Raw genomic sequence first — 23,322 nt, forward strand, 5'->3', positions numbered from 1 at the left:
CTTTTATACCTGATGGTCTGTTTAAATAAGTCTGGCTGGAGTCGACGGGGACCGTATCCTGGTAGCAGTGAGTGGCTGTTATTTTAGTAAAGGTCAGCTTCCCCGACTCTTCACTCTGTCCGCAACAATGCTGTGAATTCTGGCCACCCGCTTCCTGCGTGCCAGAGCTTCCTGCTTTTAATCGGCCTGAGTTTTAATTAGGACTGAAGCCAGCGCCGGCTCTGTGGCCTCGCCAGTCAGGGGCCGCTTCTCTCAACGTGTTTCCTTTGCTGCGTTTGCGTGTGCAAGGAAAAGCCGGCGAAGAGGCTAATTAAACTGCTTGTTTGCTGCAGTAAGCCCACGACGTCAGTGTTTGGGGGATGTTATCTGTGATCTGCGGCCCTGCTGCGCTTTGTCTTACAGCATCCATTCATCCATCCATCCATTTTTCTATCTGTCTGTCTGTCCGTCCGTCCGTCCCCCTCCTTTGTGCCGGGCAGAGATACACATCACGCCTCACGTGTGAGTTTATTTTCTTCCACTTGAATTTCAGAAAACCTATTTATCAAATGGCAGAATTACTGAAGTGCAGGGGACCACGATTGGCAGTTTTATTAATAATGGAATAAACATTAGGAAGAATTACTCTGCTCTCTGCTGTGGCTGAGGTGTTCCCCTCCGCTCACGTTCACCTGACAGATCTCCTCCCTCCTCAATAGAGTGAACCACTCACAGAGGGGGGGGCTCTGGAACTGTCCACATTATGTCAGGACTGACCTCAAGCGCAACGAAGGTCGAACCGTCAGGAATACCTTGGCCAGCCTGTGACTGGTTGGCCTGAATGATACCATCCCTGTGCTGGGTACAGTGTGGCTATTCCCTAGGCCAGTCCGATGGGAGGGAGATGGACCAGGCAAAGGTTGTCCTGGCAAGAAAATAAAAAAAAAACCAGCTGTTTCCTTACTAGTGATTTACTCCGACTACGTGAGTTAATTTTCTTTCCCAGCATCTGTACCTTTTCCATGGGAAGCCGGTCTACCAGATACTCAAACGTGCCAAGAGGACTAACTATAGCATTATTATTTTCTTGTCAAAGTGGTCTGATTTTTCCTCCTTTAGAAAAATAAATATGAATAAATAACTTCATATTTACTGTGGCTTGCCTCAGATATCTGGCAGTCTTACAGATACGTGTGCAGTAATTGTCTTTATTTTTAGCAGGGATTTGTTGAGTGATAGATGGAGGGAGGTGACGTGCGCGGCGCAGTGAACAGCGCAGTGAACAGCGCAGTGAACAGCGCAGTAACCTCAAACCAAGTCCACATTCTCGACCTCTGTTTGTTTTTCTTTTTTTTGTTTTTTTGAGCAATCATGAAGAATAATGTCCATCCCCTCTCCCTTTGTTTATATTTTTTCGGTAAAATGGAGATGTATTCAGTCAGAAACAAACCCACCCCAAGCAGACCTGAATCAGACCTGAAAAATCTGGTGCATGTCCAAATCTGCAGTGTGTGACCATTTATGCCCGACTGTGTGGCCTGAGAGGTGTTTTTTGCCCAGGTTATTGTAAATGACCTGAATGACTCTTAATTAATCTCGGCGTGTCGAAAAGGATCAGTCGTCGCAATCGTGCCTTGGAGTAGCGTCGAGATGGACCGTGCCAAACGTGGCTTCCGTCGTGCATAAACATCAAAGCGCTCTCCATTTCAGCTCTTGAACTCGTAAAGCATGGCCTTGACAGTCTCTCCAGAGTAGCAAAGAAAGCCAGTAGTATCCTATTGCTGTCGGAAAGAGGGAAACGTGTGTCCTCAGTGTTTTTTAAACCCGTCCTTTGAACAAGGTCTAATACACTCAGTAAAGCCCACTGCTCTTCTCTCATGCTGTGTCCATTATAGTCCTTAAATGTATAGACTAAACAATTCAAGGTAACTTGATTTGCTTTAATCCAAATCCTTTACAACTTTTGCATCCAGTCTTTTCTTAGTGATGCAGGTTGCAGGTGTTAAGTTGCAGGTGTTCACCTTAACACCTGGCCAATGACTTAGCATGATGCTCCAGTATTTTTCCCTCGTTTGAGCAGAACCGCACCTGCAGGGCGAGTCCCCTGTTGGAGCCTCTGACTATGGGCGTGGGTTCCCCTCTTCACAAACACCCCCTACTGCCTTTTGTCTTCTAGGATGAGAATGCGAGGGAGGGGGAGAATGGCCGAATCGAGCCTTTGGGTCGTGCTGATTCTGGTCTGGATCACGTGCCGGTTCAGTCCCTTGAGTAAGTACAAGCATACACTCATGGCCCGCCGTTGAAGTTTATTTCACGAATGACGAGAATCTTGATCCAATTTGAGAGGGGAAAAAAAAATGTTTCTGTGCAATTCTCACTGAACAGACAGATCTTCTCCAATTACCTTTCTTCAGAGGTAGTCACTTTTTGTTTACCTGTGATTGGCTAGGTCCGCCCCCCCCCCGACCCCCACCCACATTTACTTTATCCTTTCCTTTAAAATATAGAGCCATTTTAGCCCTCGAGGACTAGAATGGTTTGACCTCCCCACTGAGACATCTGTCATTTTTATTTATTTATTTTTTTGCATTTTTTCATTTTGTCTCCCCCCCCCACCACCCGCTCATCGTTGTCTCGCAGTGAGATTGTAAAGCTGGTGGAGGTATCCAATGACGGCGGCCCTCTGGGGATCCACGTGGTGCCTTTCAGTGTGCGCGAGCGCAGGTAAACCGCCTGGCGGACGGCCCGGCGCCATGCAGCTGGTTTTCTCGCGCTGTGCATCCCGTCCTTCTAGACCTCACGCTTCTGTCCCCCCCCCTTTGTCGGGCGAATATCACCCCGCACCCTCCTTGTCTGTCTTCATTCCTCTCCATCTCGGCTGTCATTCAAGTCCATTCTAACGGGCTCGCAGTGATAAGCTGTCGGCTTGTTGCTTATTCATGTACGTTTGCATATAAATCAGCGTGCAGCACTTTTCCCTGTGGGCTGGAGTCCAGCCTGATTTTCTTCACTCGATGCTATCCAGGTAAATTAGCTGTTAGCTGAGATTTAAGCAGGAAGGACAGGTGTTATTAAGTAAGAAGTGGAATTAAATTGCCAGGCTTTACTCATAGATCGTATCGTGTGTGCAGAAAACCAAACACAAAACGCTGTGATGTTGACTCGTACCTTTGAATCGGATGCTGTCACACTAGCTCTCCGCTCTCTCTCTCTCTCTCTCTCTCTCTCTCTCCATCAACTTTGTGCCCCTTGCATCTTCTGTGCTGATGCCTGGCTTTATGTCTTGCGGTTGGTATCGGCTGCGTTTGATACATTTGGCGGCCACTGAAACGGACTAGCTACGCTTTCTGAGCTGGGCGGCATCGCCGGGGTGGTAAAAATCACCATGTGATGTGACTGTTCCAGCTAGTATAGCATAGGTCACATGTGGTCTGGCTCTTCTCAGGACCCTGGGACTCTTAGTGAAGCGCCTGGAACGAGGAGGCAAAGCTGAGGAACAGAGTCTGTTCCAGGAGAACGACTGTATCGTACGGATTAATAACGGAGACCTGCGCAACGTTCGATTCGAACAGTAAGACCCCTGCCCTGTGTGGGCTTGCCCATCGCCTTGCTTCCCCCTCTTGCCCAGTGACTAACATCCAATCAGATTCTGCCTGTGAAATTCCTTCGACAGATTCCTGATCCACCTTGGCTCCAAGCAACAAAGTGGTTCATCACTTCCTAGATGCTGCTGTGATGCACCAATAGCAAGCCGCCCCGGATCTTAATTTGCAACCACAGTATCGCTTGCTGTGCTTCCTAAAAAATATCAAGTTTAATGATATGGCCATATAATTATAAATATTTGAGCTTGCTAGCATTTTTTTGCATGATTACACATTCAGAGGTCGTTAATCTAAGTCAAGCAACAGTCCTGTAATATAATAATTCATTCTGCGATCCGACCGGACCCAGGCCCTGTGATTACTGGGCTGTCACTGCTCCGTTGAGGAGTGGCGTTCACTTTAATTTGAACAATTAGAGTAAGAACAAGATAAATTCTGCAATGCTCATTTTGGCCGACGGAACTCTGCCTGAGGCATCTTGTTTACTTTAGCGGTGGCCAATCAGTGACTGTCGGTGATGTATTCAGACGGCTTCGGCGTGCTGTCATGTGTGTCGTAATAAAGGGCGAGCACAGGGATGTTAACACGCGTCGGGTGGTTCGGATCGTTTATCGTCTCAGACCGCAGGCTGAGCTGTTTCTGGGCACGGCCATCTATATGCTAAACGCTTTATGTATTAAGACCATCATGGATCCAGAAGCTTCAAGGGGTTTATATCCAATTTTCCAGCTCCAAAAGCCAGCTTCATTCTGCCTTCTGGTCCAGGTTTGAGTCTGCTGGTTGGTCTGTTCATGTAACAGAGGTTTGATGGCGTGTTCTTTCACGCCAACAGGCCCCGCCGCATGCCAAGTATTACACCTCACCAATGAAAGTGGCATCCTTGCTCCTTAATACCCTTTTGACCAATAGGAATTGATGGATGTTTGGTGTCCTCTCCCTTTTCACCAATCAGAGAGGGCACGTGCTTAGTCATTCACTTGTTAGCCAATGGTCAGAGAGTTCATTACATACCTGATGCTCATATTATACATCTTGTATATTTAATAGTTTTTACTAATACTATACAGACTGAACCTATATGATGAATTTAGTTTGTGACCCTCCCATTCAAGCATTAAGATCCTTCCTTCAGATACCTGCTGTCCTTCATAAGTAACTCTGGCCAAGCGAACTGAGGCCGTGTTCTACAGTAGATAATATTCTCCAAGGACTTGCAGTTAATTCTGCCCTGGTCTGATAAAATCTCTTATTTTCTAGCTAATGCCATGCTTTTCCGTAATCTCCACACTCTTTGCCGTTTATTAATTGCTCAAGTTAAAGTTTGCCTTTTTCAGGGCTTTTGTTGGCCTGCCGTCAGCCGTCCGCGTTTCCGAATTTCCACAAAGCGCGGTAGCCGTTGTGTCAGAGAGTCTGACGCGTTCCGCTCGTTGTCTTAATTAGTTTTTGTCTGCATTATTGTCCCTTTTCCCCCCCCCCCCCCCCCCCCCCCCAAACAGAGCCCAGCAGATGTTCCGGCTGGCGCTGCGGACCCCTGTCATCCTTTTCCACGTGGTCCCTGCAGCACGCAAGCCCCAGTACGAGTGGCTCTCTCAGAGCGATAGGAGTCCCGCCTGCTCCCCGGGTCCATTCTCCAGCGGTTCCTGGGCCGGCGAGAGAAGCAGCCTGGTGGGGAGACCCGACCGCGCCCCCCACAGGATGTCTCAGGCCGGCCCACGGACCCAGCCTCCAGCCAACATGCAGCAGGAGAAGGTCAGCTTCTGCTCCACGCTGCCGCACGCCGCCGGTCCCGCGGGGAAGCCCCCCCTGGGCCCGCCGCTGTCCCCTCAGCGCCCGAGAAGCACCACGCCCTCAACAGGCCAACCGACAGCAGCGGGCTCCACCCCCAACATGGGATATGCCAAGAAGGTTGGCCGGAGACTTGACATCCACCTCAAGAAAGGTCAGACTAATGTCATACTGCTGTGACTATATATTTTTTCTTGTTTCTCTATCTCCACACTCAAAGGTCCGCAGGTTAATATTATTTCCTGGTTTACCGTGTATGTCACTCGTCGACTGTTTTAGCTTAATGGAACCGTACTGTGCTTAACTCACCCCCCCCCCCCCCCACCACCACCCCTACTGGGGATTTGGAAGCCTCATTTCACATATTGTCTGCCTCACTTTTCGAGGTACACTCAGAAATCAACGCCATAGTTAGATCACAAAGGCAGAGCGAAATCCAGCTGATCACCCGGGTGTCAGTCGGCATCCGTCAGCGCCATTGTGCCGTGTGCAGAATGCCACGCTCTGCCGCCGAGGGCCTGAATGGAGAGTGACAATAGCTCACTCTGAAGGAGGGGCACCAGGTGCGCCGCTGTGTGAATAAATAAATGAAGCCCTTTTACCGGAGCCCGATGCCCCGGCGCTAAATGATTCATGGGGCCTTCGCCGCGTTCTCTGGGAAGACGAGTCTTCGTTGGGGAGCCTGAAATCTGGGAGAACAATAAACAATGTCAGCCGTTGGGAGATCACCCCAGAACACGTTCGGCAGCAGCCGGGTGCAGAACAGTGGAATGCCTCAGTGGTTAACCCCATGCTGTTAGGGGTTAATCACTCCGTTTGTCAAGGTGATGTGAGCGGCATGCAGTCAGCTTAAACTTGGGAAAGTGGAATGCGAATTAGGGACCTTCCTGACTTGCCTGTCATTTAAAAGAGTAGTAAAGATGTCACTGTTATATATCAGGTAGCACGTGTCAAAGCCAGGGGCCTGAAGCACGTTTACAGACTTCTGTCTTCAAAGATTCCGATATTCGACCTTTCGCTGGCATTCTTCCCAAGCTGGGGGAGTCTTTCCATGCTGCTCATTTATTGATTTGTTCCTGTCTTCCAATGGGTATGTTTGCTGCCTGGAGGATTCTGAGGTCATGGTAGTAGTTAAAGGGTGTTTTCCTTTCTGGGACACACACAGGAGCCCTGTTGGGCTAATTGTGCCTCAGGCAACCAGTTCTGTTTGGATGTGGAAATAGTTACACGCATGATTGGGGGTGTGCTCCTTCCAGTAGAGATTCGATAGGCTGATTTTGTGCTGTGGGCTCGGTTATGATTAGGATACTTTCGTATTTAACCTGCAGAAGTCAGTAATGATGTGAAATTTTTGCATCAATGTTACTTGTGTAGATTTGTGCGTCGTAGGGCATTCGGTCTGATCGCTGGGAGTCTGAAGTTCTGTGTCGTGTGGTGAAAGGACCCCCGGGTCACCGAAAAGGGGTCCCTGTCTGTGCCCTCAGCATGTCTTACTCTATTTCTGCATCTTGCGTGACGCTATCTGGCACCGATAGGGCGTCCTCGGCATGGGTGGAATTTAGGTCACGTCTATATCAGACCTTTCCAAGAGTACAGGTGGCCAGCGACAGACGAATGGAGCAGCGTATTATAAAATATGTACCAGAAGGCAGTAAAATGTAAAACGCAGTCAGAGGTCACGACATGCTATGAGGACATGGATGTAAATAAGCTGATTGAACTGTCCAGCGCAAACCTCGCCTCCTTATTCTTGTGTCTGTGCAGGACCAGAGGGACTTGGCTTCAGCATTACATCTCGGGACGTCCCCCTTGCAGGTTCTGCACCCATCTACGTGAAGAACATCCTCCCCCGAGGGGCTGCAATCCAAGATGGCCGACTGAAGGCGGGAGACCGCCTGCTGGAGGTGAGTGACATTCACTTTTTGGCCAGCTGGTGACACCTTTGTCTCACTCGTCCATTCGCGCTAATTTCCTGCATTTCAGCGAATTCACATATCAAGGTGCGTCTGCTGTGACTTTTTAGCTCATGGGAATTTTATTTACGCGAGAATGTTCTGGAGGCAGAAGGTAACCAATCAGATTATAGAGGAGGTGAGTCCAAGCAACCAGAGGAGGTGGGACCAACCAATCAGATGTGTTGGTCTCGCCTCCTTCAGTTGCTCGGACCCACGTCCTCTACAATCTGATTGGTTATCTCTCTGAGCCAATCATTTTTTTCTTCTGCCCTCAGAACACTCATGTGTAGGTAAAACTCCCACAAGTGACTTCTTATCTCCCCCCCCCCCGCAGGTGAATGGCGTGGACGTGAATGGAAGGACTCAGGAGCAGATTGTGGGTCTTCTGCGGGCCACGCCTCTGGGGGGCTCCGTCACCCTGGCAGTTCAGCGACAGGAGCTAGAAGATGCTGTACAACCACGGGAAGGGGTGAGCGCCCACCTACCGCCACCCACCGTGCCTCGAAACCCCCCCTGTTTACCCCCCGTCGTCTGGAACTTGCGCGTTCTCTGTTTTTTCTCGAGAGGGAATGCGAACCTCATTAAACCACCAAGCAAAAAAATGCACTTAATGGCTTTGCTTAGCTTCTATGTCGCCGGGACTGTTAAGAGTGCTGGAGTCAGCAGCCCATAAGTAACAGTGAGAAAAGAATAAATGAGAGCCAATCATAAAGTAAAAAGTCTCCCTCGGTTGGATTCTTCCGGATCCCGCATTGATTCATTAGAAATGGGGTTTATTTTAGGGGCTTTGGGTTACTCATTACCATTCTGGGTTCCAACCGGTACTGAGAAGCTCCATTTTTCTGCTCGGTGAGATCAGAAGGTTGAATAATTTAAACTTTGCCTGGTCCCCCTCCTGAGTGCTCTCACACTAAGCGGTCCAGCAGCTTAAATCACCTCCAGGACCCTTCCCTGCTCTCCCTAATTAGTCATATGCAGGATCTCATCATAGGTCACGGTTCCTTCTAAAGCACAGCTGATTGCAGTGCGCCTGTACATTCTCCCCGTCGTGACCCAAGATCGAGTAAGTGGGATAATTGGAATATAAGGATGGACGTTCTCCCATTTGTAAACCAGTCGTCTGCTCCCCGATTGCGCCGCCTGGTCTTGGAGGAACAGCCAGGGCCCAGGTTGAAAAAAGTCTACATGGAGTTTTCTGGAGCTCAGCCTAGAAATGGCAGTGTCAGGTGTGTCGTCGGTAAAGTTTTTTAGCGATTATTCGCAATCAGAATTTACCCTCCTTCGTGAATATGGTTCCGCCGTTGCCATGTGGTCGCCGGCGTGGTCCAAAGAGTGCCATCTTGAAAGAGAGGTATTTAAGATTAAATTGGATTTCGCCCTGCATTCTTTGGCATTCGTGTGCAACCAGGGATACAGACGAAACCTTATTTTTCTTGTTGCCATAGCAGCAAATGGGCTTGGCTCCTCCTCTTGGTCTTAGTTATTGACGCCGAGTTATTGTCGTATATCGAGGCTATGCAGTTATGGCCCTGGAATTTGTACCAGCCTGACACAGAACCGCATGATTGGAATGATTGTTTTGACCGAATCTAAGTTACTCCGTTTCTGATCTCTTAATCATGTGATGGAACTTGGAAGATTTCCTAGAATCCATGTTGCAGTACCATAATTGAATATCGCAGAGGTAAGCAAGGAATCCTTCTCACTGTAGCCTTAGGCCTTGTTGTTTGCAGTTTAAAATCCCCCAGAGTTTGCACACTGTGTGTGTGTGTCTGTCATATATTCTATGGATTTTCTCCATATTCCTCAGACAGACCAAGAACACGGGGTTAGATGAACTACTGTCTTTGAATTGCCCGCAGTGCCATGTGCTGCCTGCGATAGGCTGTGCTGGATCAGCACTTATGGAAGACTGCTATAAGCGTGATGTAAAGGAGCTGTCACTGAATGGTGGAGGTGGGCGGTGGGGTTATGTGATGTTTGGACAAGTAGGGGCGGAGTCTGGTTGAGGCCACTAAATCTCTTCGGCTCTTGATTTAGTTATAAATCTAGACTCGTATTACAGTGAAGAGCTGACAGAATGAGCAGCTGTCATCAGTGTGACAGGCTGCGGTCGTGATCTGAGCGAGACAGGCAGCAGGGAGATGGGCTTGTAAATCTTTGTACGGATCATGCCAGGGTGTTTAGCATCAGGATTCATTCTGCACAGTGTCAATGTTTGCAGACGCGGGCCTGTGTTTCTTCTTCGTCGGACAGCTGCATCGTGCCGCTGACAAATGTTTGTACATTTGCGCCTCCCATTAAGTAGGCCGGAGACATGCTCACGTATGGCTGCAGCTATCGGATGCTGTTCGTTACCGCCACTTCGCTCTCGGGGCATCTGCGCCTCTCACGTTTTTTTTTCCTAGTCGTAGAGAATGGGTGGAGAGGTCTGGCAGACATAGCCAAACGGACCCGGAGAAGGTCACGCCTGTTAGCGGAGCCCTTGTCAGCATCTCAGCGCTTCGGACTGGGCGTGCCCTGACTTGTTCAGTGTGCTGTTTTGTATTCGCGAGGTTGTGTCCGTCTCCGTCGTTGAATCGAGACTGTGATCCGTCCTACTCGTTCCCGTGAACCGTCTACCGAAGCCCCTCTCGGTCATTCGCACTTGTTTGCGTTCTTCGGGAGAGCATTTTGTGCGTGTCGTTCTGAGAGCGGCAGCAGCAGAGACGCAGAGGCCTCGGGGGGGTGGCAGTGGGTTCGAATGGCCCCCGAGTTTCTGCGTGTATCCGAGAGCCACGTGAGTGAGTGATCAGCCTCTTACCGTGGAGAGCACACCCGGGACCCTGTTAAGTGCCCCCCCTCCCTCACGTCCTCCCTGTTCAAGGCTGCAAACAACTGTGAGCGTAGCTGGATAAGTGGGCTGTTGAAAAAGGACGGACGGACTGTATTAAAAAGACATTTGCGAAGTATCAGGCGTCGGCCGAGGAGATGATGTTGTGGATGCTTTGTGTTCCTGAGGGAATGGGTGTGTGCCGGGGTGGCAGAGGCAGAAAGGTAAATGGGGGGGGGGGGGGGGGAACGGGGCTGACTGGGGGGGCTCAATATTGGGGGAGTCAGATGAACAAAGGAATGGGGGAGGCTTAAATGTGACAAGAATGCTAGGTAGCAGTGGAAGCAATGATGCTAATATGGCAGGCTGGAGGCGAACGCCTGACAAAACCTTCCCTCTCGTCCTGCATACATAAGTTACGGGGCTTTGAATAATTCATCAGCCACCGCATCACCACAGGTAAAAAGAAAAATACGTAAAAAAAACGCTTCCAGGGAAGAAGGAACCAGCAGCAGCCAGCACTAGCTTAGCAGCGCGCTAGCCGGCGCTCTGTAACGTCACTTTCGCTTCTCGTCACGTTTGTGTTCCTCCCGCTGAGTGCCGGTGATGTCGCGCGTACCCGGCGGGTACCAGATGCCTCTGTCGGGCCACACCGGGTCGGACGGGGTTCTGTCGCACCCCGGGGAATGCACATTGTCCCTCTGTGCTGGCCGGTTCCGGAGGAACCACGAGATGCCGGAGGAAACGCATCAGTCGCCGCATTTAAATGGCCAAAGGTTTTATCTGTTGTGTCCATACGCCAACGCAGATTCCATGTAACAGCTGAATGAGTCAGGCTCTTGACCCAAAAGGTCTGTTTTATTACCCGCCGACTGTTGAACAGAATCAAATTGTGGAAATCGTTCTTTACACCAAAGGGACACATACTAAAAAAAAACTAATTGTGAATAATTAAGGCTAATTAACTTGTAATTAAGAAAAATCCTTAGACTGGGCCAGTTATTGATTTCTTTAAGCCGTAGATAGTGTGCCAAATGTCATGTTGTTTGTTTTACTGCTGTTGTAAGCTTCTGGTTCTACTTGTCGTCGACCAGCTGGTGAATGGGTGAAGTCTCGCCGCTTGGGCCCTGTCTAGCCGTGGGTCAGCCCAATGGTTGGCCCATAGTGTTGCAGTCGTGCGTGTTTTGTGTTGATTTGAGTCCTATTGTTTTGGTTTGCGTCGTCTCCAGGTTTCTTAACTCTTCATCCTTTACCTCTTCTAGAACACCCAGCCTCGGATGCAGAGTCCCAGAGATTTGGTAAGACTCCACCAGTACTAACCCGTCCTATTGTCTCAAAGGAAGACCTGTACATTAGGCAGTTATGCTCCCGCTGTGTCACTAAACCAGTACTAACCGGTCCCCACAACTTCTGCTATGACTTCATCTGTGGTGCTCTGGCTTACTTTCAAGGCTTGTGCTATATCTTACGGTTGACCTCTGGGAATTTTCTGTGTATGTCTCCATCGGTTCCCTGCGGGATTACTGTTATGGTGTGTGTACTCATACTGGTTGCACTGCGAGCCAGTTTTTCATGCTGCTTCTAACAGTGGTTTAAGGTCATATCAATGTCCATGTTTACTATCAGATTTATTTCACCCGTTCTTACTGCATAATGGCTTTCTTCAAAGAAAAGTGTAGACTTCCCATCCTGTCTGCTTTTTGCTGAGGAAAATATTTCTATATAAAACACCGGCAAGCATGTTTACCGTGCTACGTTTTCAAAAGCCATCCATTCTTCTCATAATTATATTGGCGTGTGCGGATTGATTGTGAGCCATCTCTTTAAATCCGCTTCTCGCCGGAGGGATGTAATTTTAATCCCGGCCGCTTCTTTAGAATTGCAGTTTACGGTCGTTTGGTCCGATAACATTCATGCGTGACTCCCGTGCTAATGCGTGCCGGGGACACGCTGGTGTTGCCTGACTAAGTAGCATTGTGATGCAGGAAAGCCTCTGAACGAGAAAATAAACTATTTTGACGAGGCCCAAAGTTCCTCTTTTCAGTGGAGTCTGATGGAAATGGCGCGATGAATTCCCCTTTGTGATCATATCTGCCGTTTTTCGGTGGTTCCGCGACGAGCCCGTATCTGTCAAGCGTCGCACGTCTTAATTGTGTAATTAACTCGAGCCTCAGTGTCTGCTTGACAGCTGGGTGTATGTTTCCTCTTGAAAGACATGAGGCAAAATGAAAAACAGTGTCAGATGTAATTACAACTGGCAAATCATTTCATCTGGGCGCTGGCCTGGTAATTTAGCCATTGACTGTTCAGTGTGGTCCCTTTCTCAATAATATAATTAGAAACTATTATGCAATTTTTGCATTCGGGATCGAGTCGTCGTAAGTGCTCGACATATTTTCGCAAGACTTCTGTCCCATCCCCCTCTGCTGAAATTCCTGAGACTAAGGCCGTGTACTTTGAATAAAGGCAATTAAGTTTGATTCCAGAAACTGTAAGCTAAATATATGCTATCGTTCTCTATTGTTATTCCACAGATCTGGCAGTGAACCTTCTCCTCGCATTTCAGCGCTAATGGGTACAATTATTCGTAGCAGATGTCGATCTTTTGTTTTAATCTACATGCTAAACAGCGGGGACAATTCGCCGTCTGTCACGGTGCCAGCAGAACTCTAACTTTGGTTATAAGCAGAGCTCGTTGACTCGGCGAATTAAAAACCTTTTAGCGCAATAGTCAGGGACATGCGATAGGAATTTTTTGGGGAAAATACGGGAGGTTGCCGGGCTTGAAACAAAAGCGAAGCAACAAGCCTCGTCATTGTTGAGGGGCTAATTATCCGGGTCTTTCTCTGGAGGCGAAGGCGCTGGTGACGGGACTGACAGCGACGCGGCCCATTTGCCAAAACGTGCCAAAATAAGACAGCCTCGTTATCAAGTCCTTGAAACTTTTGCCTTCACCCCCCCACTCTTCGGGGTGCTGTGGCATCGGCATTCTGGCGCATCAGGGAGGTGAGCGAACTGGAAAGGATGGATCCCTGATTCGTTTCGGAGTGACGCGCGCGGCAGAGGTGATGGGGCACGCAGGCACGCCCTCGCCTCAGTGGGGGATGGGGGTATTCGGGTGCTTCCCGCTGACGTTGAGTTCTCCAGGACTGGGCTTATTGCTTTCTCTGTTCCCTCAGTTGCACTCTGGGAGGTTTGTGGGGGGCGGGGGCTGTCACTGCCAGATTGAGGTAATCACAACACTCTCTCCTGGCCCTGTTCCCCCCCCCCCCCCCCCCCTACATGGTACAGCCCTCGTGTTCCCATCATGCTTTGGCTGTTTGATATCCAGACAGTAACCTTTGCTGCCCTGATGCTGTCTGCGGGTTTGAGGAATCACATTCATCTGTCCGGGGTTCGACACTAAAGCGGCGCCGAGCAGAATCTTGATATTAAGGTCGCTCTTGACATCCTGACCTCAAAAAGGCGCTTGCCTGATGCCACCTGCCGTATTTGCTCTTTGCAGGGGCTGTGCTGAAAGGTGCTGTGATGGGTGGGGTGAGATGCTGAGGATACAGGGGGGGGGGGGGCACAGTGTCTCAGCGTGAGGTGGGAATGAGGGCTCGCCTCGGGGGGGGGCACGAGCCGCCACGTGAGGTGTGTGGAAAAACTCGAGCAGATCCACGGGATACGGGAATCGGAGGATGGAATGGGGGGGCTTTTTGCCACCCCTGGAATATAAGCCCCACGCGATGTAGCCTCTCACAGAAATAAGTTTTCTCTGACTGAACTTAAGAATAACTTATGGCATGAAAACTGGACCAAGTTTTAGTGACAGGTTACAGGTCAGTAAAGGGATTTGTCTCCTAACCCCTGAGTTAAACAAGCCTTCTGCTGTTCTTTAATGCTCTTCCCTTCCCATTTTCCTGTGATGGCGATGCCAAAACTATGGAATGTTCTAGAACAGTGTTTCTCAAGCCGGTCCTCAGGGACCCACGGACGGGGAGCAAAAAACGTCGGCTGTCGGCGGGTCCCGAGGACCGGATCGGGAAACACCGTTCTAGACTAACTCGCAGCTTTTCCAGAATGGCAGTCGCGGCCCCGTTTCTAATGACGCGGTCGTATTCGTTACTGCGAATCGCTTGTGCGGGGCCGGGCATTGTTTTTACGGCAGTGCGAGTGCCAGTTATAGCCCGGAACAATGTGCTCGCATAATTAAACGTATGCCGAGGAGCGGCAGAAGCCAGAGCTGCCTGCCTAATCGGCTCCGAAAGCGCGTGGGTCTGCCACCTGCTTTTGATTAGTAAACGAGAAGAGTAGAGGCTGTTTATAGGGTCCGACCTGTTGCTTCTCAAATGAAAGCAGGTCCCGGAAGTACTTCCTTTATTCTCCGTACAGCATGTGATGGCTTAGGCTGAGCCTCTCTGATCCAGGATCTTTGCAGATGACTGGACTCCCTCCCTCATGGGCTCTCAGACAGTCACCCAATGAAACTCAGGAAAAAATAAATTCTTCAACCCTATTGGTTAATTGTGTAGCCGGTAGAGTGCAGAATTGGACCGTGCTGGGTTTATGAGGTTTGTGGTCTCCCGGGAAAACTCCCTCTGGTCTTCCTATGAGTCATGTGACCTCCCCGGGGTGAATTTTCACCTCTGCCGGGGCCCCATTGGCGAAGGTCTTTGTATGCGGGCGCAGGACTGTGGGACAAGGCATCGAGGCACTTTGGTATTCTGGTGGCTCCGCTCGCCGTCACCCAGGAACAATGCTCATCAAGCGTGTCGCTCCTCTCCCAATTATACCCTTCATTGCTTCCTTTTAAGCTTTTCAAACTCATCACCGGTGTGACCAAATCAAGGCATTTGTGGAAAGTTTCCCGCTAATCGTCCCAGGTGACGCTTCGCCTGAAAGATGTGATTGGACGTGGGGGTTGGGGGGAAGGGAGAGGGGGGTGAAGGATGGAGAAAATATAATGCGAATGCCACCATTTGACTGAGATCACTCTCCACTGTGCCTAACCTCCATTAATTCCACTTCTCCCTGCATAATGTGATTCCACCCTGGTCTATAAACAGCTAGTGTTAATTACCATACGACATGGCTTGATTGTAAATTAATTAATTATTCAGGTGCGTGAATGACTGTATACCTGGTGAGGTCTGTGTAATGGATGTAATGGATTGTAGGCTGCTGTTCAAGGGCATTGAAGAGACATTGCTGTATGAAATCTTTATTTTAAACCAGTTTGAATGGGGTGCAACATATGTACAGCTCATTTCCCATTTATTTTACAATGTCCTCTATATATAGGGAAATATGGTAATGATTTGTAGCGTCATTTGTTTTTTTAGCCAGGGTGGAATAAAATTTAGAGCTTTAGTAAGAAGTTCAGTGCTGGAATAAGTTTGTTCTCACATTAAGTGAAGTGCTAGTGTTGTGGTTTGCAAATGAAACCCACTCTGTTTTTCTGCAGTCTTGTAATGGCCTGTTGAACAGAGATCTGGGCTCTTCTTACATCTGTTAACATGATCTCTCTCTTCCAAACCGTGGATTTATGGCCAATGATTCCGGGAAAAATCTGTCTCTCTGACACTGTTCTGCCAGCAAAAAAATAACTAAAACGATCCCGTCAGTGTTGGTGAAGTCATATTTTCATATTTTAATGTATATTGTGATGGCCTCAGCAATGCCAAGTGTTTCTCCCGTTGCAAACTTGCATGCTTTCTTTGTTTTTGCCATTTGATGCATGTCATGAAGAATGCGTCTAATCTTCCGTTGCGGCCTTTGCGTCTGGGGAACATGTTTCCCTCGCGCTGTCGGTGAGGAGACCGTCACCACTTCTGCACAAACAAACAGTATTCCCTGGCCCCCCCTGATATTGAGAGATGTGGGAGAGATTTGACCACAGGGGGCACCTTAGAGGGCCCCTCCCTGTTCTGCAGATCCCCCCCCGCCCCGGTACACAGGTGGGTTAAAATAACCGGGGGGGGGGGTTTGTCTAACGGGCCTTTCAGCCGGTCTCCCGCGTGCCGTGGAGTTCTCCCGCAGAGCACGGCTGGAAAGGACACAGCAAAGCCACATCTCCGTTGCGTTCCAGCCTCGTCGCACAATTAATACTAATTAATTGCACGTGGGACGCTTGGGCCGCTCGCACGGTCCGCTGACTGCGCCTCGTGTTCTCCTGAGCTGGAGCCATGCGCATTATTTATGCGACAGAAACCCCCCCCCATTTTCGCACCCCACACGGCTGATTAGGATGCAGGGGAGGCTGCCGGAAAGGTTCTCCACGCACCAGCCCCCCCCCCCCCCACCCCGCTCTCCCCGTCAGCCGGTGGTGCTTCGTCCCGCGTCGCCGTTGCCGCCACGAATCCCCAGCTACTGGTGATACTCCCTCATTTCTGATAGACAAGCAAGCCTCCCCTTTTAGTGACAGAGTCTGTCATGCATGGCTTTGGAAGGCCGGCCGCTTTGTTTTGACACTCCTTCCCTGTAGCCTGCTCGCGTTGGGTGGGGGGGGTCGGGGGAGGAGGGGGGAATGTGATTTTGGCGAGTGCTTGATTGAATGTGTTTCTGGCGGAGGTTTAATCAGGTTTCGCTCGTGTCTGCAGCCTGAAGCGGGGGCTCATTTAAATTTCAGAATGACCTCCGATGGAGAAGACAGTGTCGCCGAGGTGCTACTCTTCATCGGGGGGGGGACGAGACAACCAAACACACAAGAACGTCAAACTGCTTCCTGATTGTTCTGGCTGATTGTTGCTGGTCTGAAATGTGGAATGTTTTCTGAATAATAATTGCTGCCATTGCAACTAACAAGGTGCTTTTCAAAGCTTCTTGCTAATGTGGAGCCCATTACGGAATTTGCACAATTCCTCTCTTACGCTCCATCTCTCCCGTAGAAATCGGAGGATGACGACCTGGTTCTGACACCTGACGGAACCCGGGAGTTCCACACCTTCGAGATCCCGCTCAATGACTCGGGTTCTGCTGGGCTGGGGGTCAGCGTGAAGGGCAACAGGTCCAAGGAGAACCACGCCGATCTGGGCATCTTCGTCAAGTCCATCATCCATGGCGGAGCGGCGTGCAAGGCAAGGCCGGGCTGCCCTCGCCACTTCCATCCCCTAACCACCCAACGCTGCATCCTCTCAGCCTGTCCCTCTCCTTGTAACCTCGGCGTTAATGATCTTGACCTGGAGCCCAAACATGCTCGTGGGACTACTTGTACAAAAATGAGATACCAGTCAGATAACCAATCAGATTGTAATGGAGGTGGGTCCAAGCAACTAGAGGAGGTGGGATCAAAACATGTTATTGGTTGGTCCCGCCTCCTCTAGTTGCTTGGACCCACCTCCATTACAATCTGATTGGTTATCTCTCGGAACCAATTATTTATCATTTTGCCCACAGAATATTTTTGTGTAAGTAAAAACTCCCATGAACCCCAAACATCTGCGACTCAGATGCCAAGGGATCACCTGCTGTTGCAGCTCTGAGCCAAGTCGTTAACCCAACAGACTTCAGTTAAAAAAAAAACATCCAGCAGTCTTAAAGGACAAGGTGTGAAAGATGTAACTAAATTAAATAAGTCACTCCACCTCCCCAAGCCTCGCGGACACGCCTTCCTCAGTCCTCTCGCCCTCAGATCATTAATTTGCCCCTGTGCCGGCTGTGACACCCTCGGTAATATTAATGCTCCCCTCAGAAGATTAAACGAGTCTCCCTCTGCATAAGAACCCAAAGTGCAGTAATACAGGAGCACGGAAAATCAATACTTCCTGAATAGATGTTTACTCTCCGCTTGGCTCGTGTCGTGCGTCGTCAGTAAGATGAAGTGCCGTGTTCTTAATGAAATACAGCACTGGTGTCACACAAAGGGGAATTCCTTATCGCCTTCGTCGATGGCGAATGTGTATGTAGAAGGTTCCAGATGAGGTTCATTTAAATAGCAGGTTTATCGTCCTCTGTTTTTGTTTTGTTTTTTGTTTTTTTGGTTTTTTTTTTTAGGATGGGAGGCTTAGAGTCAACGACCAGTTAATCGCGGTGAACGGGGAGTCGTTGCTGGGCAAGACGAACCAGGATGCCATGGAAACGCTCCGCAAGTCTATGTCCACCGAGGGCAACAAGCGTGGCATGATCCAGCTCATCGTTGCCAGGAGGGTCGCCAAGCGGAATGAGGTAATGAGAGATGATTAAAATTTTTATTTCTGTTCTGTTTATTATTTCTGTAAAGATCATCACATTTTTACAGGCCATAGGAACATTAGGAACGTTGACAGATGCCCCCCCCCCCCCCCCCCAGCCAAAAATATTAAAATCAGGAGGATGAGGCTGTGACCCCTCTCCAAATATCTTCCAACCAACATGTGTAATATTTCTATACACATCACTCGTCTACAGATGCTCCTTTGTGGCGCGCTCACCTCAGTGCTAAGACGAAAGCTTGACAGTGTCATATATCGCTCATGATTACTCAGAGATCAAATTTATAGGGTGTAGGTTTGAATCTCAAGTAGGGCAGTGCCATGCCTGAGTTCAGCTAAGCTGTCCTCCTCTGTCGAGTGTTGAGACAGTTAGCCGATCCCTTAGTATAATGTAGTGTTAAGTGATGAATCAGTGTCAGTTTTGATTGCGATGACAAGCGGCCTGGATGGCGAGTGGGACGACCAGATGCTGGCTCGTCATACACTGCGTTGGGAAGCATCCAGCGTTGGGGGCACGGTGCTGAGGCCGCTCTCCCACGTCCCGCAAGGCCGGAGTCACGTCCGCACGCGAGCACTTCCGCTCATCTCCCTTTCAGCACGTGCTAATGTTGTTTACTCAAAGTCCCATGTTATATGAATGATTCCAGTAAGAAGAAGAAAATAAAGTACTCCTTATCTGGAAGGTCTGTCTGGGCTGTAAAGGGAGTAACTCTTCTCGTTTAGTAAATGTGAATTGTGTGGAAGTGCTTCTTTCTTCTGCCGGTCGAGGTGCTCACCGGTGCTGGTGGAGCGGTATGACAAAGACCTCCTCCTGTTGCGTCTCAAGAGGTTCCTCCTGCCTCCATGTTGGTCCTGATGAATGCCTGTCCCCCGGTGTTTATCACCGGGACAGACGAGCCTCCCTCATCTCCTCCTTCCAGCTGGGATGCACCGACGGATCGTTAGCAGAGAGTCCTGCTCGCACGGCAGCAACCATTGTCCACTCGTGCGTCACTGTGCGTCAGACGGCGGCAGCTACGAGCGGCGGCCATTTGTGATGAGATGGACGCCAGCCGGCGTCTGGCCGGCGGATGGGGAGTGTGTCTGCGCCCCGCATCTCAGACGGAGGGTTAACGTCTCATTTGCGTTCCCGTTGCCATGAGCCTCCAGGTCGCCTGTTAGCCTTTGGCTAACCGGCCCGGAGGCGTGTGAGCAGTCGCACATGCGCACTCCGTGTTCGTATTTCACAGCCCCGCTCTCTCCGCGTCCTCCTTGGTCTAAAAAGGGGGTGTTTCGTTTATGCTCAGTGACCGTGAGAGTTTCAGTGGCCATCTTTGGAGGAAAGCCACAGTGCGTAATGGTGGATTCACCCAGCTCGTTGTGACTGCAGAGAAAGGTCCTGGACTAGCAAACAGGCGCTGTGCAGGGTTTTCCATGGATGCTTGTCAACTACCGATGCCTACTGACCACCTATGTAAATTTCTCAACATGTTTTATAAATATGTGTTTGTATAGATATGTATATCGGTTTTCTATACATGTCGTATAGAAATACTTTCTATTTGTAATCTGTTTGTTTAGTTATTTGCAGTTTAAAACATTCAGCAGGCAAGTCTTAGTTCTCTGGTCATTAAAAGTACACTTTATCTTCTAAAGTGTGGTTGAGTTCGCTTCCTCCAGCATGGCTGCCTTTCATGAAGGAAAGTGACATTTCGGTTGCCAAAGTGCCCATTTCGAGCGGTAATAACAATAAAAACACCCCAGAAAGCCGGCATTAGGTCTGACGCCGCCTTTGAAAAGCTCGGCTGATCGGAAGCGGGGAGTCGTCACTCTGGTGAATGCTCCGGATTTAGCGAGTTATGGGACTTGGGGGGCCAGAGCACCTACGGAATGATTGCCACGGCTCCGTGGGTGAGGGGGCGCCACGGGCTGTCCGGGGATCCCGCCGTGCCGGGGTAGGGGCGCTTTAAAACCCAATTTACGTCTTCTCCTAGTTGGCAGGGCTGCTATTATAGGCACTACGGCTGCTTGCAGCTTCTTTAAAGGACTGTATTTACGATCTTTTAAGCGCATCGCGGGGGGTCCTTTTAATGGGGAACAGAGTGAATATTCACATGTTCGAACCCGGGGCAGGAAAACCGCGTCCGGCTCTGTGGTTCTCCTCTTAACTTCAGCGATTGGCCGCCTGAAAGTGCATCCAGCGCATGCAAAGTTTACAGGCTAATAAAGGCCTTGTATTACTGAAACTTACTAATAGCCGGTCTGTAAGTTTGTAAAAATAAAAGCTGACTCTCGTTAAAAATACCATCCCGTTTTCCAGAACCTGCTTCTCCAGCGCACGGCCGCGGTGAGCCTAGGGGCTGTCCCAGGGTGTGAGAGACCCTATATGGGCCGATTAACGGCACCAATCCACTTACACCCCATGTTTTTGGGCTGTGGGAGGAAATTCATGCCGACAGAAGGGAAAATATATGAAACCTCACACACACGGAGTAGGGGGGCCGCAATCGAACCCACAACCCTGGGGGTTTTGCGGCTACGTTGCTTCCCAGAGAGACTCCGCAGCACCCTACAGTTAAAATAAAACCTGGTTAAAAAGCCATACTAGTAAATCTTCCCGGTTTACTGCGCTATTAAACTTAGAAGTGTGTTACACTAATATACCTCACATATGAACCTAGGCTGGTTTTTCGTGTGAAGTGTAATTTGCCGGGTGACATTCGGGTGGCACTCCAGGGCACGGGAGAGACTGCGATTCCCCCCCCAGACATGTGTGAGTGACGGACGCACGGCTGGAAGGCGGCTCGCGGTGACAGATTGAGGGGGGGATGTGATGCGGCGATGTGCAGCTGCTCTGCTGCTATGCTGATTTTAAAGGCCTCAGACCATCATTTGCACCTGACAGATGGGACACACATCACCAACAATTTTGACAGCAGGGGGCAGTCTATACTTGTTGCCCATCACAAGTAAACAGATACAAAGGATTTCATAAATCTCCTTTCCGTCTGTTTTCAGTGTGTTTCCCGGCTTTTCACATCTTCCACGGACCATCTTAATCGATCTCTTCCATCCCGATCCTCGTGCTGTATGTCGGCACTGTTATGCTCTGGAGGTCCACCGAGGAACCAGGACCAGTAACTCGTCCTAAATTCCTCTCTCTCCACCTAGTTTAGTAATGACCGCTTTTTAATGTCACCCGGTCACGTGACTCTACACAGAACTAACGGCTTCACTGCTGGGCTTGTGTCTCCTTCACTGCCAATACACACCAGGAGTTTGAAGCTGGAAAAAAGCGGCTTCCGCTTGGAGCTGCGTGAGCTTATTCTGTGTCTGCCGATGCCGGTGGCTCTCATTGTAATTGGGTTGGGCCCCTTTGTGCATCACTCCTGTTTTTACACCAGCTGTCTCTTGCTATCAGGCCTCCTTAGACTAGCTACTCCGCTCGCACCGCAACTCGCCGTCTTCCGTACCAGATGGACGGCAGGTTTTCCTCCGAACCGCGAGAGGCTTCGGTCGCCGGGGGTAACCGGAAGGACAGCGCGTCGGGCACGGGCACGATGATGGACGAACCCCGGCGTTCTCCCTCCGAGGGGGTCCTTTTTGTCCCCAGGCGATGTGGAGACGTGTAGCTCCTAGGGAACGACGGGAGCTTTGCCGTCAGAGATGTCCCACGTCCCGGGTGGCGTGTCCTTCTGTCTGCTGCTTGACGATCCCTGTTTGTAAGGCAACGAGCGCATGTCCAGTCAACACAAAAAAACGTGAAAATACCTGGTCAAATACCTGGCCACCTGCTGGTGGCAGAATGCAGCTTATTTGACTATTAATGGAAATCCTGGCATGTTTGTCCTTGCACTGAATGCCAGCTCAGACGCCCCCCCCCCCCCCTCAAAAACACCCCGCCCCCCCCGCTGGCTGATATCCGGCACTACCAGCTGTGGTGAGGCAGTAGCTCTACCTCTCCTGCCCCCATGCCGGTGTCCCTCGTTAGCCAGGATGGCAGGTTTGGCATGGAGGTCAGTTTGCCTGGGGGGGGGGGGGCTGGGTGGGGGCTGTGGTATGGAATACTACGCGTCTGCTAACCATTAAATGCGTAGTAAAATGGTAATAACCAAATAAAAATGGTGTTGGTAATGCGCTCCATCCTGTTCTGATTAAGGCTCACGTCTTGACCATTCCTGCCCCTCTGTGTTGCAGCCGGAGGCCCAGGGAAGCCCGTCGGGGTCCGAATTGCACCTCAGCCCCCTGCTGGATGACCGGGAGCGCCGCATCTCCCACTCGCTGTACGGGGCCCTGGAGGAGCTGGACGTCAGCTTGTCGCCGCGAGCGGCCGCCGCGCGCAGGATGATGGGTGAGGCCGGCCGCCGCTATCGCCCGCGGGGCTCGTCTGGGCGCTGCGCTCCCGTACGCTCTTTCCCGCTCCTGCTCCAGAACTAACCAATCAGAAGCTGGCCCAGAAGCATGGGCGGTCGATGGCAGAAGTGGAACGCGTCAGGGCACGCCCCTCCCAGCGACTCCCCTGCTTGGAGAATTCCAGAACACCGCAGCAGGAAGTGAAATGACAAAGGGTTGGCGGCCTTAGACTCAGACAGGAAATATCCGATTGGTGGATGGTCACTGGGGAATATTTGTCTTTTCCTCTCCCAGTTCCCAGCAGTAATTATGTGCCTCCAGCCCTACTAGGGTAGAGGCAGTTTACCTCGACTCAAGGCTCTGTCTCAGAAGAAAATCTGTTTTTATTCAAAGAGTCAGTGTTTCAAGTAATTTTTTTGTGGCAAACCTTTTCACGTGCATCTTTTTAGGTGTGCTCTCCCCCCCCCCCCCCATTAATATTTATTTGGTATTCTTAGTGTTTGAAAATCAGCCTTGCATGGAGATTTAATTTACCGCGGCACAAAAGAGCTTCAAATGGCCTGTGCCTGCAGAATCTGGTCCAGCACCTGGGGTTGCCATAGCGATGATGGGATATTGGCATCTCTGTCAAAAGAGGGACCTTTAGCGGGAGGTAGACAGTTTAATGAGCTGACCTCTCT

The 23,322-nt window shown here is 50.2% G+C and overlaps 1 protein-coding gene across 5 annotated transcripts in view; it reads left to right on the forward strand.

The window, feature by feature from the left end:
• LOC111840222 (partitioning defective 3 homolog) overlaps window positions 1–23,322 on the forward strand; it is a 163,369-nt gene that overhangs the window by 70,723 nt on the left and 69,324 nt on the right. For 3 of the 5 annotated variants that reach the window (XM_072710866.1, XM_072710870.1, XM_072710868.1), the window contains 10 exons: window positions 2,156–2,247; window positions 2,620–2,703; window positions 3,425–3,550; window positions 5,081–5,523; window positions 7,134–7,273; window positions 7,659–7,793; window positions 11,399–11,434; window positions 17,009–17,197; window positions 18,114–18,284; window positions 22,487–22,640. In XM_072710866.1, coding sequence (XP_072566967.1) covers window positions 2,156–2,247; window positions 2,620–2,703; window positions 3,425–3,550; window positions 5,081–5,523; window positions 7,134–7,273; window positions 7,659–7,793; window positions 11,399–11,434; window positions 17,009–17,197; window positions 18,114–18,284; window positions 22,487–22,640 — 1,570 coding nt within the window. The remainder of the gene's footprint in view (window positions 1–2,155; window positions 2,248–2,619; window positions 2,704–3,424; window positions 3,551–5,080; window positions 5,524–7,133; window positions 7,274–7,658; window positions 7,794–11,398; window positions 11,435–17,008; window positions 17,198–18,113; window positions 18,285–22,486; window positions 22,641–23,322) is intronic. The other 2 variants (XM_072710867.1, XM_072710871.1) reach the window with 1 other exon arrangement.

Source organism: Paramormyrops kingsleyae, chromosome 4 (assembly GCF_048594095.1).
Source record: "Paramormyrops kingsleyae isolate MSU_618 chromosome 4, PKINGS_0.4, whole genome shotgun sequence".
Taxonomy (NCBI): Eukaryota; Metazoa; Chordata; class Actinopteri; order Osteoglossiformes; family Mormyridae; genus Paramormyrops; species Paramormyrops kingsleyae.